The sequence below is a fragment of the Leopardus geoffroyi genome, chromosome C2 (genome assembly GCF_018350155.1).
Source record: "Leopardus geoffroyi isolate Oge1 chromosome C2, O.geoffroyi_Oge1_pat1.0, whole genome shotgun sequence".
Taxonomy (NCBI): Eukaryota; Metazoa; Chordata; class Mammalia; order Carnivora; family Felidae; genus Leopardus; species Leopardus geoffroyi.
The window spans coordinates 110,498,360-110,513,354 of NC_059333.1; the positions used below are offsets into that span (position 1 = coordinate 110,498,360).

General features: G+C 41.6%; 1 protein-coding gene across 2 annotated transcripts in view; it reads right to left on the bottom strand.

Moving 5' to 3' along the window:
• The window catches only part of ARHGEF26 (Rho guanine nucleotide exchange factor 26), a 128,259-nt gene that overhangs the window by 39,481 nt on the left and 73,783 nt on the right, over positions 1–14,995 (bottom strand). For both annotated transcript variants that reach the window (XM_045503206.1, XM_045503205.1), the window contains 3 exons: positions 14,636–14,765; positions 10,582–10,656; positions 2,134–2,223 (listed from right to left, as the gene is read on the bottom strand). In XM_045503206.1, coding sequence (XP_045359162.1) covers positions 2,134–2,223; positions 10,582–10,656; positions 14,636–14,765 — 295 coding nt within the window. The remainder of the gene's footprint in view (positions 1–2,133; positions 2,224–10,581; positions 10,657–14,635; positions 14,766–14,995) is intronic.

A 14,995-nucleotide genomic window follows, 5' to 3' on the forward strand; every position in this document is an offset into this window, starting at 1 on the left:
AAAATGTCCATTGTTGTCCATAAAGTGTTACAGAAATAAGATCCTAAGATTTTAAGAGTATTTCTAAGTGACCTGAATTAAGCATCTCATTATAAATCAACACATAGGTTATCTTCCTTTAGGCTCGCAAATAATTTTAAGCATTGAATCAAAAGAAAACAACCCAAAATTCATGAACTTAATTGATGTTAATCATTTATTTTTAAGGACCCTTAGGGTAAGCATTTTTCAATAACAAATTAATTTTGGGTTCTAGAGAAATAGACCTTAAAGATATCTTAAGCCAATTGGGGCACCTGGATGGCTCAGTCAGTTAAGCATCTGACTTCAGCTCAGGTCATGATCTCTCGGTTCATGGGTTCGAGTCCCACATCAGGCTCTGTGCTAACAGCAAGCCTGGAGCCTGCTTTGGATTCTGTGTCTCCATCTCTCTGCCCCTCCCCTGCTCGTGCACTCTCTCGCATGCTCTCTCTCCCTCTCTCTCCCTCTCTCTCTCAAAAATAAATAAATTTTTTTAAAAATGTTTTTTAATAAAAAAAGATATCTTAAGCCAAGTGATTTTCAGTGAAGAAAAAAAAATTGTTAGGTAAAGAATGTATCGTCTTTAAAAATCAAACTGGTTAGGGATTTATAATCTGTAAAAAAATGGGCAGGGCAGCGGGTGGTGGGGAGGTAGCACATGGGTGGCTCAGTCAGTTAAGCGTTCAGCTCTTGGTTTCTGCTCAGGTCATGTTCTCAGGGTTTGTGAGTTCGAGCCCCACATAGGGCTCCAGTGTGGAGTCTGCAAGTGATTCTTTCTACCCACATCCCCCACCTCTCTCTGTCACTCCCCCACTTGCTCGGTCTCTCTCAAAATACATAAACTTTAAAAAAAGAAGAGATAAAACTTTTGATGTCTAGACATATTTTCTAAAATACTTAAAACAAATTACAGAGAAAAAAATGTTTGTTTTTGAGGGATGGGGGAAAGATGGGTTTTGAAATTACCGTAAATTTCTGTAGAAGATATAACTAAGTGTGTGTGTGTGTGTGTGTGTGTGTGAGAGAGAGAGAGAGAGAGAGAGAGAGAGAGAGAGAGAGTTTTTAGCAAGTACCTATCACCTTCTGCTCTAAGAATTATGGGTCACGTTCCGACATCTAAATAGTTATAGTCACGATGTTCTAGTGAAAGAGTTTACACTGATCTGCAAGTCAGGATATATGGACCCTAGTCCTGATCCTACCACCATTAGCCAGTGACCCTGTTAACAATGAAGTATTCTCCGGGCTTTATTTTCCTTTTTTATACAAATAAAAGCATACAGTTACACTGTACCAGTGTCTCTATAATAGGAGAGAATCTGCTCTCTGCATAAGGCTATGAAATGATGATCACTGTATTTCTACTGCACAATTTAGGAGCACTTTTACTATGAAAAAATACGACCAGTCATTTTAAGTTGCTTCATTAAGTTTACAAGTTACAAAATAAAATAGAATCACAATCGTGAGCATTCACATCCACTAAGAACTCAGTTGTGAGCCAACATAGGACTGGGACCTCTATTTGCCATTAATAGTCATTTTCTTTTTCACTCATCCTGTCATCCACTCCTAAGTGGTATCAGACAAGCAGTAATAGGGAGCGCATATTCAAAAAAGAATTATGGAAGAAAAACAAATTTGAAAAGAACTTTCCACTAACAACCTTTGTTTGGCAAACTGGAAGAGGAGTGCCCTTATCTGATTTAGGAGAACACGTGATCCAATTCACGGGATACCACTGTTTTGCAGGACACTTTGAGAATACTAAAGAAATCACCATTCCAAAATTCTATTTTTCTTAACTACCTGTTTCCCTAAATTTGGCATCTTCCTGGGGGTAGGGAAGTGGGAGGGAATGTGCTAGTTAGATAACATGTAACCTGTGGCCTGGAGAAAGGCAACTTTATCTGGTGACCATAAGCAAGAGAGCTGCCTGGTCCGTCTGCATCTATCTCCCTCGGTCAGTCCAGTCCCTCTCCAATCAATTTATGGCCCTTCTTTGAAAAGCAAATTCCTATCTACTCTGTTGCCCTCAACTACCTCTCTCTATTTACATAAGACATAGGCAAGAGCAGCAATAAATCTGTTTATGAAGAAATACGAGAATACCTTAATTTTAAATTCCAACTGGGAATTAATGGTGTACATCATTTCAGTCCTTTCCATCTTCCGAGCTCCTTCATTGCACAGTCGAACCAACTGGGAACACAGAATAATAAGGAGGGTTAAGAGGTCAAGGAGAGAAACCTTAATTTCAAATGCAGATCTCTCACAGGAAATAATTTGCACTTTGGAAGCTCCAGAGACTCATTTGTGACAGTTAAAGAACTCACAGTTTTACACAGTTAAGACATTGTACCCCGATAGAGGTGGTGGATTAAGATGTGAGGACAGAGGGGGAAAAAAACCCCTGAAAAGTCTGGGAGGAGCCCTCTGAGGGCTCTCCCACAGTCTGATCTCGGACCCTTCAGCTCCTTTCCTCTGCCCCTCCTCTCCTCTCCTTTGCCAGGGAAACCAGGGAAACCTCACTCAGTCCCAGGGAAGATGCACAGTCCAAATGGCTGGGGCAGACTACCAACTTCAAAGGCAAAGTTTAAGCAGACTGTTACCTGTAAAGCATAGGACCAGAGCACAGGATGCTAAAAGAGAGAAACCTTCGGTGGAAACTACTGGTCAGTGATTTCTTCACAGATAGGAACTTCAGTGTAATTAGAACTACTGAATTATCTACAAACTGAACGCATTCAAAGTCCTCTGATAAGGGTCTGTGACTTATAATAAGATTTATTTGGTCTTGGTTCATAGTTCCCAGCACACAGTCCCTACAGTCCTTATAATTTCTATTTACAAGAGCCATAGGGGCATTTTTAGTTATAATATTTACTTTTGTTCCCAGTTCCCAAAAGCTCCAGAGCGATGATGGTGAAATGGGTGTCTTATTATTCATAAGAAGCCCCTTTCAACTGCATCTGAGTTTATGTTAATGAAGTAGCTTTCAGAAAGGCTCTAAGGATAGGGGCCAGCTGCCAGCAGAGCCAACCAAGTGATTACAGAGAGGGTTGTAACTTTCAGCCTTACCACACCCTCCCCCACCAGACTTCTGGGGAGGGGAGAGGGCTGGTGATTGACTATGAAGTTCAGAGAGCTCCAGGTCGGTGAACAAGAACACATCTACATACTGGGAGGGTGGGGAACCCCACACTCCATGAAGACAGAAACTCCCGTGCTTGAGACCCTTCCAGACCTCATCATAGCATTGGTCTAGGCAGAGTGAACACCATGAGCAAAGGGTATACGATGGCAAAGTGCTGGTGTGCCCGAGAAAGTATAAGATCCTGACACATGAAGATGGCACAAGATGGAACTAGAGGCCAGGGTCAAAGCACACAAGGTCTTAAGGCATCTGGATTGTACTCCAAGTGCAAAGAGAAAGTCTTACCAGCAGGCTTTCAGCAGGAACGTGATATGATGCAATTTATGCTGTGATCATACGCTTTTCACAACGTATTTATTCAACCCCCTACTGATGGACGCTTAAACAATTTATGATTGCCTAATGCATTTCTAGATTTGGAGGGTACCCCAATCTTCAGTTACAGCTTATCTTTAAGTCTGAACCTAAAGAGTTCACTGATGCAGGGAATGATGGCTATACCTGATCACGGCTAGGAATCTGAAACTGCACTATCCTGAAAGGATTAAGACATGTCAGAGTGAAATCTAACTAGGCAGCCATGGCTCCAGACATTATTATAATTTCTCTCGTGGAGTATGTTCACAGTTCCCAAATCTACGTTCCCAGACTCGGTCTGTCCCCTAGGCTCTACCTCCACCTAGAAGACATCTCTTCTTGGAAGACTCACAGGCATCTCAAACTCAGAATGAGAATAACAAAACCTGACCATCACCTCCAATACTCACTCCCTGCAGCTGAAAAACCTAGCGCTCACAGCTCTCAGACACCACCCTCTTCTTTGTGCTCCATATCCAAGCAGTCATAAAGCCTCCTTAATGCTGCTGTTCCACGGTCCGTGACCCTCCCTTTGTATTGTACCCGGAACTCAGGCTCAAACTCCCTCTTCCCTACCAATTCTCTGCCATCCCTTGCTGCTACCCTACTCTTACACATCCTCCAGATAATGCTGTCAATCTTTTTAAGTTCAAATCTGATCATGAAATGCCTTGGCTTAAAAGCCTTAGAAAGCTCCCCTTGGTTTTCAGCATTAGGTCTTAGTAAAACCATGATCTGGCAACTGCTTATTGACTGCAAGCCTGTTCCCACTCCTATCTTGGGCCTCAGCCCTGCAAAATTTCTGGACCAAGCCCCACGTTCCATCCTGCCCTTGCACTTTTGCATGTGCTTCCCTTTCCCTCTGCCTGAATACCCTTCATCCCACTCTGTCCAACCAACTCCTTATCTACTAGATTTATACCCCCCTACCTGTCTTTCAAGACTTATCTGGGGCATTTCCTCTCCAAAAAGAATGAAAAGCAGAGATTGTGAAATCTCCATTATTTTAAACCCAGTGCCCACAATCCAGCACCTAAAAACACAAGGAACATTCAGCAAATGTTTCTGCCTGAACAAGCTGCCTTCAGAGACAGTTTATAAATCACTTAAAATAAGGTGGGTGGGAGGAGGGAACAGCTTCTTTATAGCAATCCTGTTTTAAAATGAGAGGGGTGGGGCGCCTGGGTGGCTCTGTCAGTTCAGAGTATGTACGACTTCAGCTCAGGTCATGATCTCACAGTTCTTGGGTTCAAGCCCCACTACGGGCTCTGTACTGACAGCTCGGAGCCTGGAGCCTGCTTTGGATTCTGTGTCTCCTTCTCTCTCTGCCCCTTCCCTGCTCACACTCTCTTTCTCAAAAAATAAACATTAAAAAAAATTATAAAGCCTACTTTATAAAAAGTAAAATAAAATAAAATAAAATAAAATAAAATAGGGGAAAATGGCATTAAGTTTGGGTTATCATCTTATTTCTTAAACTTTCAAATATCGACTCCCTCAGCAGAAGATAAGAGTCAGCCACCATGTCAGAAAACAATGTTTTAGAAGGCATATTAAAAACAAAAAGGTTCCCAAACTGTCTTAACAGTCTCATCAGTAGAGCCCATTTTAACGGCTATCTCAAAAGGACGAGCACTAATTCAGATATGTGTGCTCTGGTGTTTTTGATTAAAATCAAGCTCAGTATATTAAAGCCATGACTTCCTTCAGCACCTGTTAAAGCTTTATTAAATTTAACTCACTAATTTCTTTAGGACAAATTTATTTTTTTTTAAAAAAAGCTCAAACACTCTAATAAGGAAATATAAATTGAAAATAAAATATTTTCAGTCGTTCAAACTTACAAAGATTAAAAGAATATCTGATGCTGAGAAGTGTGCAGTAAGACCAACATTTACATATCATGGTGGCCATGAACATGGGGACAACCTTTTATGAAGGCCCTTGGGGGCCTTTAAAAAATACCTACATTTTTTCCAGTAAACCCAGTTCTAGAAATTTATCTTTAGAAATAATCAGATGAGCACAATCACTGATGCAAGACAATGTTCTAGGCAGTACTTTGTAGAATAGTAAGTCAAACAGGTACCACACAAATGCATTTTTCAGTGTACGTTTATACCATGCACCGGTATTAGAACAAACATCCAACTGGGAGGATGTATAATAGAATGACAACAGTCATCACCTTTGATAAAAGTACTGATATATTTTTAGGTCTCTTAAATTTTCTAAATATCCTAGTTTATTTAAAAAATGTACCTCTGTAAACCTGAAACGCATTCTTACAGAGCAGTACCTAAAAGGCATAACAGAAAACTTATGAATCCCTCCCTTCCACACAAAGCTTGATGTGTATGATTCTGGAACTGTTTCTACATACCAATAACATACATATGTGCGTCAACACATTGTATTATTTAGATGTTATCACACCATTTGTACTGTTCTGCAACTTAATGTTCCTCACGTAACAATATAGCTTAGGGATCTTTCCCTGTTAACAGATAGATACATCTACCTTGCTGCAAATGGCTGAAGCAGTAGTTACAGAGAAGAGTGAAGAGACCTGGCTATTTTGCCACTAGGAGAACAGCTTGTAATTTAATAGTATCTTCAAACAGAGGTAGCATTTTTATGAGGTAAGAGTGAAAGCAGTTAATCTTTTCCATGGGAGAGTAAATGGAAGAGAAAGGCAGCAAAGACTTCACAGGCCTAAGAAACTCTCTCTCGACCACCACTCCTTCAACACCAGACATCATTGTGTACCAGCTGAACTTCAGATTCCCTGGAAATTGCCCTCCCCCTAGCTGCACCCCAGCATGTGAACAGAAAGTCAGAAGTAAACAAATTGTTATTTAGGAGAAACATCTTTCTTGCTTTTGAGTTGTTCAACTAGGCCAGTAAGATTTTCCAAGGCCCCAAATTCGGTAAGCTGTAACTCTCATTCCAGCAACACGTATGAGGAATCTCAATGACATTATTCACACTATACAAAAAACAAAAAAAAACAAAAAACCAAAAAAAACAAAAAAAAAAAACAAAAAAAGTTAATTGCATTAGCAGTTTAATTACCAGAGAAGATATTACTCATGTTTTCTAAGAACAAGTAACTATCCAGAGACACTTGTCCAGGGGCCTTCCACAGAGTCTGGCTCTAAAAACTTGGACCTTGATATACCAAATTTCACTCTCTAAAATAAATACTGGGAACTCCCAATTTCTTTCTTTTTCAGATAAAGCAAACAAGTGAAATTCTGCATTTTAAATTTTAAGAAATTTGTTAATGTTTATTTTTGAGAGAGAGAGAGAGGGAGGGAGAGAGTGTGTGAGCAGAGAAAGGGCAGGGAGAGAGGTAAACAGAATCCAAAGCAGGCTCCAGGCTCCGAGCTGTCAGCACAGAGATCGACATGGGCCTCTAATTCACAAACTGTGAGATCATGACCTGAGCTGAAGTCAGATGCTTAAACAACTAAGCCACCCAGGCATCCTGCATTTTAATTTTGAACAATAAATGCTCTATGTGTACAATCTTTTTGTTGAAAATACTGATACTGTTTTCCTGGAATCTGTAACTCCTCATCAGTAACCTACACAAATGCAAAAGAAGATTAATTCCTGAGCTGACTATATTAGTGGTTTTAGTTACCACACAATACTAGGAGACTAGGGAAATAATGCTGATGCTCATAACTTGTGCTCAAGAGAGAAAAAGAAATGCAGAGAAAACAAGTCACGAAGACAGCATTTCTTCACAGAGTGCCTTTTGTATGCTAATAGTATCAGATTAAGGCAATTCACTGATCCCTTACATTTTTGCCAGCCTTTGCTACAAGTACCAGTGTCAAATCCAGTGAACAAGAGATGCCTGAAGGAATGTTGTGGCTTACTGTGACTGGGATGTGAAATTCTTGGAGACACTAAATATCATTCCTAATTCAACAACTACTACTGCCTTCCTCTTTCCTCTTCTGTGTGAATTCTTTTTTAACTTCTCAGTAACAACCAAATAAAATCTGACAAAATGTCCATCAAATCCAAGGTTAGAACTTCTCTAGTAGCTCCACCTAAAGACCATCTCCCCTACTGCCTCCAAGGAGGCAGCACGGGATATGGGGTCCAGAGGAGAGGCCCCTGGGCAGGAGGACCTTAGGTAACCCATGTCAGGCTAAGTTTCTTCACTCGGTGTTTCCCAAAGTGGGTTGTGCAGACCAATGATAGGGCAAGAGATGAATTTAAGTGGTTGGCAGATTGCTCTGGTTTAAATTTCTATACCCCTCCAAGCTCATATGGTGAACCCCTGACCCCCAAAGGTGATGGTATGGGGCAGTGGGGCCTCTGGGAGGTGCTTTAAATGTCATGAGGGTAGAGGGGGCGCCTGGGTGGCTCAGTCGGTTGAGTGTCCAACTTCGACTCAGGTCACAATCTCATGGTTCGTGAGTTCGAGCCCAGCATTGGACTCTGCAATGGCAGCTCAAAGCCTGCTTTGGATCCTCTGTTTCCCTCTCTCTCTCTCTGTCCCTCTCTTGCTTGCTCTCTCTCTCTCTCTCAAAATTAAATAAAAAATATTAAAAAAAAAAAGTCATTGGGTAGAGCCTTCATGAATGGGATTAGTGTTCTTAAAAAAGAAGCCCTACTGCCCCCGTAGTCCCTTTGACCATGTAAGGCTACAAGGAGAAATCTGCCACCAGAGAGGACCCTCACCCAACCATGCTGGCACCTTGATCTTGGACTCTTCAAACCTCCAGAACTGTGAGAAATAACAAATGCCTGTTGTTTAAAAGCCACCCAGTCTGTGGTATTTTGTTACTGCAGCCTGAATGGACTAAGGCACAGATAATCTTACTTTTAAATAAAAAATGGATGTTGGTGGCTCAGTCCGTTGAGCGTCCAACTTCAGCTCAGGTCATGATCTCAGGGTTCGTGAGTTTGAGCCCTACATCGGGCTCTGTGTTGACAGCTCAGAGCCTGAAGCCTGCTTCGCATTCTGTCTCCCTCTCTCTCTGCCCTTCCCCTGCTCATGCTCTTTCTCTGTCTCTCAAAAATAAACAGGGGGCGGAGGGGGAGGGAGAAGGAGAGGGAGAAAGAAAGAAGGAGAGGGAGAAAAAAAGAGGGAGGCGGAGAAAGAAAGGGGGAGGCGGGGAGGGGAAGGGGGAGGCGGAGAAAGAAAGAGGGAGGCGGGGAGGGGGAGGGGAGGGAGGCGGGGAGGGGGAGGGGAGGGAGGCGGGGAGGGAGAAAGAAAGGGAGAAAGAGAAGGAGAAAGATAAAGACAAAGAAAAACATGGATGTTAGAAAAATAAATTAGCTCACAAAGCCCATAATTTTGTAGGTACATCCTCAAGGATGAGGATATGTAAACTGCAGTCAACTTAAACCTGATTAAAAGAAACCGTCAAGTGTACCTCACAGTAAAGTGGTGCAACAGAGCACCAGACTCTAAGGTGATGAGGTAGCTCCAAGGGTTCAGGAAGCTTCTGATGCTATCATGATCTCTGCCCCCTTTGCCTAGCTCATACAGTATCCTCACTGACTCCTACATCTTCTACAGCTTTCTCTCAGCTAGACATTCCTATTAGCATTTAAAAGGTACCCACAGATTTTTTAATCTGTAAACAAACAGAGACTTCCCACACTTTTCTTTCAGCTACAGCTCACTGGCAGCCACCGTGTTGCAACAGCCTGCTACGCTTGCCAGCCGGCTGCAAATCCATGCCTCCCACTCATTCCTAACACACTGCAATCCGGCCTCCCCACCTGCCACTGCGAGGACACAACCCACCTGATGATAAACCCATGAATGCCTCACTCATTACACACTGTATCCTCTAGGGGCACTCGACAGTGCTGACCCTCCTTCCACCAAATCATCTGCCGTTTGCCAGGCCATTACGGTTTTCCTCCTTCTTTGGTACGGTTTGGTTTTTAAGTGGCCTCTGTGACGAATGGTGGAGTTCCTCATGGTTGTGCCTCAGACTCACTATTCTTCTTACTGTACACATTCTTCCCAGGAAATGTCATCCACTCTCCCAACTTCAGAACCCATCCTATGCCCACGCCTCCCAAATCCAGGTCTCCACTATTCAAGCCAACTTGGATATTCTGTAAGAACCTCTGTTATAACCTACCGAAAATGGAAGTCAGCAGCTTCTCCCTATGTTTCTATTGTAAAGGTAAATAGGAACATCCATGCAGCTGCTCAAGCCAGAGACCATACTCCTTGACTTCTGATCCCAAATACACTCACCCAATCAATCTCTGTGCTACTTCCTCAACATTCTATTATATATTGCTTCTCTCCATCTTACTGTCATATCCATAAAGGCCACCGTCACCTCTAGCCTACTCAACTACAAAAGCCTCACAACTGGTCCCCCATTGTCACCTTCACAACACATGAATTTATAGCTTCTGTATCAACTGAAGAGAAGGTCCACACATCCCTAACATGGCTTCTTTCCTAGATTGGACTCTATAGCCACATAAAGAACATTCCAGCTCTTCCAAATCCTCCCAATACTTTCTCGCTGTTGGGTCTCTACACACACCTGAGACATTCTCTTTCCCTCCAAGCCCTGGCTCCCAGCAAGCTAAGCTTGCTTTAGATTTCAGCTTAAACATCACTATGTTCTTCCCTATCATGCCACTCACCATCCTTTATTATAATTCTTATTTAATGTCCTCCTTCCCCTTTACACAGCACAGTCCACAATGGCATTAACCACAACTGTCTTATGTACCCATCACCATATTTTCAGGGGCTGGCTTCATGCCTGGCACCATAGTTGATACTCAGGAAATAGCTGTTTAATGAGAGAATGAATAAACAACTATTCAGACACCGAAAGAAAATGAGGTATCTATTGGCCCTTACAGCAAGCCTGTCTGAAATAGTCAAAATACTAACTTCACTTTGTCTTTTAGCTACCTAAGGAACTCCGTGCAAATGGCTTTGAGAATCTACCAGTATTTGGCATCAAAGCCAGACACATACTCTTCCAAGGTGTTGAATGGTTTACTGTGCGATGAGCTAGCTGTTCCACAGTTACCTTGCTCACTTCCTTTAAGGCTCTTTTGCAGACTTCATACTTCGGAGAGTCCTTAGGTGTTTTCTGACAGATAGTCTGCAATGAAGTAAAAGAAAAACAAAATCAAGGTCCAGCCACATCATTTTACTCACAGCAAACTCAATAATGCTGAACACAACATTATGGACACGTATGAAGATATTACAATCCAATCACAAAACTAGGAAATAGTCGTTAGATGCACAGGATCCAAGTAAATCCAGGGAATTATTCAATATGAAAATAGACTTCAGAGGTAGATGAACCTGGTTTCAAATCCAAGTTCTGTCCCTTACTAGCTATTTGACTTTGGGCAAGTCACCTACCTTAGTCTCTGTAAGCCTCAGTTTCCTTATCTGTAAAATGGGAATAATGCCAACCTCGTCACAAAGCTGTTACCAGGATTAAATGAAAATACATGTAAAGTTTTCTCTATGAGTGCCTAGCATACGGTAGGCCCTCAGTGAAAGACAAAATCACTTTAGTTATTACCATCATCATCATTTAGGTAAGTATGTTTGTAGATAATACAATTGAATACAAAGATCAAGAAAAACAAGCTGCTGGATTTTCTCTTGATATATTGACACGTAATTTTTGTGATGCTGAGATTGACTTTAAAGAGGGTCATTTCAAGGTACACTGAATTACAAATAGTTTTTGAGATCATATCCATGCAAAGCCAATGGAACCATTTAAATTGTTAAAAACGTTCACCTCAATTAACAAGTTTAACTAACACTCCTAATGAACTAAAATGGAAGGGACAATGCTTTAAGTACATTTAGATTCCGCCCAGGTGGCCAGATTCTGACGTGTAGGAAACTAGTAGGGCAAGAGGCACCAAACAGAAGTGGAAGTGCCAGTTGGAAACTGGCAAACCACTGGTACCTTGAATGTGGGTAAGCACTAGGCTTACAAATCCAAAGGTCAGGTGTCAGGATTGTTATATGTACTATGTGAAAAGCAAAGAGTGAGCCAGGGGGTTTATGCTAATGGTCCTCAATTTTTTTTGACTTTGACCCCCTGTAAGAAATACATTTACATTAGCAACCAGCACAGGTATACACAAAGATGAAATAAGGTTTTATTTGAAATAAAACTTAATGACATTATGATCCCTGTACATCATGTACCACACATTCTATTTCATTTTCTTAATAAACACTACTTGTGATTCAAAAATCAATTTCATGACCCGCTAATGTGTACAGAAGCAGTAACCAAACACTGCCCTGAAAGCAGGCATCCTGAGTCCTGAAGTGTCTAATTTTATGTAAAATTTTGTGACTACTGAATTTTCTAGGGAGAATGACTATAGCTTTACTCATCTCAAAAGGGCCTCTGACCCAAAAAGTTTTGAGCCCACTGGACAATCATGGCATTTACCTTCAACATAGTATGTTAGATTCTGAGTCCTAATCTATTCAGTCAATTTTCTCTCAATTAAACAGAGAAAATATAGAAGGTCGAGAGATCATGGCATATACAAAATCTAAAGAAATATGGCTAAAAGACATTTTCAGAAGAAAAAGAACCCTGAAAATTTGTAACACTGCAAGAAATGTTGCATTTACAAAGCACTCATTTCTCCTTTTAAACAACAGCAAAATTTGAAATATTTCACTTAGATGGATCAAAGTTTCAAATGTTTATGAAAGTGTGAGAGGGGCGCCTGGGTGGCTTGGTCGGTTAAGCGTCCGACTTTGGCTCAGGTCATGATCTCACGGCCCGTGAGTTGGAGCCCCGCGTCGGGCTCTGTGCTGACCGCTCAGAGCCTGTAGCCTGTTTCAGATTCTGTGTCTCCCTCTCTCTCTGCCCCTCCCCTGTTCATGCTCTGTCTCTCTCTGTCTCAAAAATAAATAAACGTTAAAAAAAAATTTAATTAAAAAAAAAAAGAAAATGTGAGAAATCATATGAAATAAACTCTTCTTAAATGACTTTTTACTTCTGAGAAAATCTTATGGAAGAAAGTACAACAGCTGCTCCTTGAATGTATCTTTGCAAAGTTCACAATTTTGACACAACTCAGGACAAGCCTATATACTATATATATTAATTTAGTCAAGAAACACGGAATGTTGGGCACCTGAGTGGCTCAGTCAATTGAGCATCCGACTTTGGCTCAGGTCATGATCTCACAGCTCATGAGTTCGAGCCCAGTGTCAGACACTGTGCTGATAGCTCGGAGCCTGGAGCCTGCTTCAGATTCTCTCTCTCTCTCTCTCTCTCTCTCTCTCTCTCTCTCTCTCTCTCTGTCCCTACCCCCCCCCCCCACTCTCTCTTTCTCTCTCTCTCAAAAAATAAGCATTAAAAAAAAAAAAGAAACACAGAGTGTCTATTATTGTCAAGCTTAACATTTACTTCTTCATTTGTTTTCATGCCAACCCTGCAGGTACATATTATGCTTACGCTTCAGATGAAGTTAGGCGGTTTGCCTAGGATCACATTGTAAGTGGAAGGGACCAGAATCTGTGCCCAGATCTGTCTTACTCCAAAAGCCACAGGACTTCTATGATGCCAAGTTTACACGTCAGAGTCCCTTCTCTGGAAGTGCTGTGGGTGTTCGTGGGGAAGAAGATACATCTGCTCGGGAGGGCACTGAGTAAGGCTTTAGTGAGGAGCATTAGGGCCAGTGCTTGGAAAATAGGCTGGCTTGTGTTGTGAGGCTGAGAAGCGGCAGCCAACAGCAACGTGAAAAAGGTGCAGAGCGGGTAAGTCCAGAACAAGTGTGGATAGCATCTAAAAATAAACCTTTTTTTAAGCCGAAATTTGGTTTTGATAACCTGGCTGCATTCTATCCTGAGACATGGTAAATACTGAAATATTGTTCTCAAAAAAAGAAAACATTAGCTACATTTTCAAACTGCAAGTCTCCCGATATTTACAAGGACAGAAGTTCCTCCTAAATCACAAGGGAAGGCTATGAAGGTAGTCAACTGAGGTGAAGCTGGAGAGCAGCAAGGTGTCAGAAAATTCTGGAACAACTACCAAAAACCTCCCCAAACCAAGCAGCACAGCCAACAAAGTGATTATAATCACACACTTTTACTCATTGCAAAATGCCAGTGCTTTTAGAATATCTCTTCAAATTTGTAACGGAATATGGAATATGGAATTTTGTAACCTTAAGCATAACTTTTGGCAGTATTTGTATCCTATGTTTTGACGTGTCAAAAAAACAAGTATGTTAAAACTGACATGAATGTTATGATCCAATTTTAAAGTAAAACTACAGCAAAATACTTCAATTGGATCACAAAGACACTATTTGGTCCATTAGCTGGTTGGGAGCTGAGTCAGGCCACCTGGTTCTCCTGTCATCGCTGCCGCTGCTGTGGTTCCAGCTCAGCCAGCGTGCGGGGGTCTCCCCCCACCGACGCCGGGCACCTCGCTGTCCTCCCTACTCTGCCCCATACCAGGCAACCTCAACTCCCTTCTCCCAGCCACATCTTGCCACCATTCAAAATCAAATCCTTGTTTTCTTCATGAATGTTCCCTAAAATAAGAAGGATGCTGACTTTCGTCACTTTCCTTTGTGCAATACAAAACGGGGGCAAGTTCGTGCCTTCTAGTGCTAAAGAGTGTGTCTTATTCCCATGTAAAGCCGAAGTGCCTCAGCACCTTGAAACACTACAAGGAAGGGATCTTAGTGATCAAGCTGAGAAAACTGAGGCCCAAAGAAAACATTAAGTGACTTGCCCAAGGTCACATGCCAAGTGGCTCAGCTGGAAATGGAATCCAAGCCTCTTGTCTTCAATAAGCCAATATTATTTTCCCATTTCAAAAAATGAGTCAGTGATGTAATCTGAATTCCTCAGAGTGACTACACAAGCCTAAATTGAAGATGATTTCCAACGATATTAGACACAAGTGAGACTTTCCAACTGAAGGGCACCTTCTCACTTTACTTGGGAGGATTTTATAAAAGGGATATATAGTACATTGATTTCAGTGAAAGCAAAATAATCTTCTTAATCAGATTTATAGCAGCACAGCTCCCCACAGAGGAGAGAGCTACCAGGTCATGTCTTACGTCCATCAGCAGGGGCAGGCGAGTTACCCTCTGCATGGGGAGAATGAGGAAGGAGATCATGGGTAAGTTCCTACAGTCTTCGTGGGACTCAATTCGTGACAATACTTCTTTAAAAGATGGGTTGGTGGCTCTGAGAAAGAAAAAGAAAGAAGCAACTTCAAAATATTTCCTCTTCAAATTAAGAAGTAAAAATATATTAGAGGCATACCTCAAAGATATTGTGGGTCTGGTTTCAGACCACTACAAATCAAGCAAATACTGCAATATAGCAAGCCAAATGAATTTTTGGTTTCCCAGTGCCTGTAAAAGTTATGTTTGTACTACACTGTGGTCTGTTATGTGAGCGATAGCATTATGTCT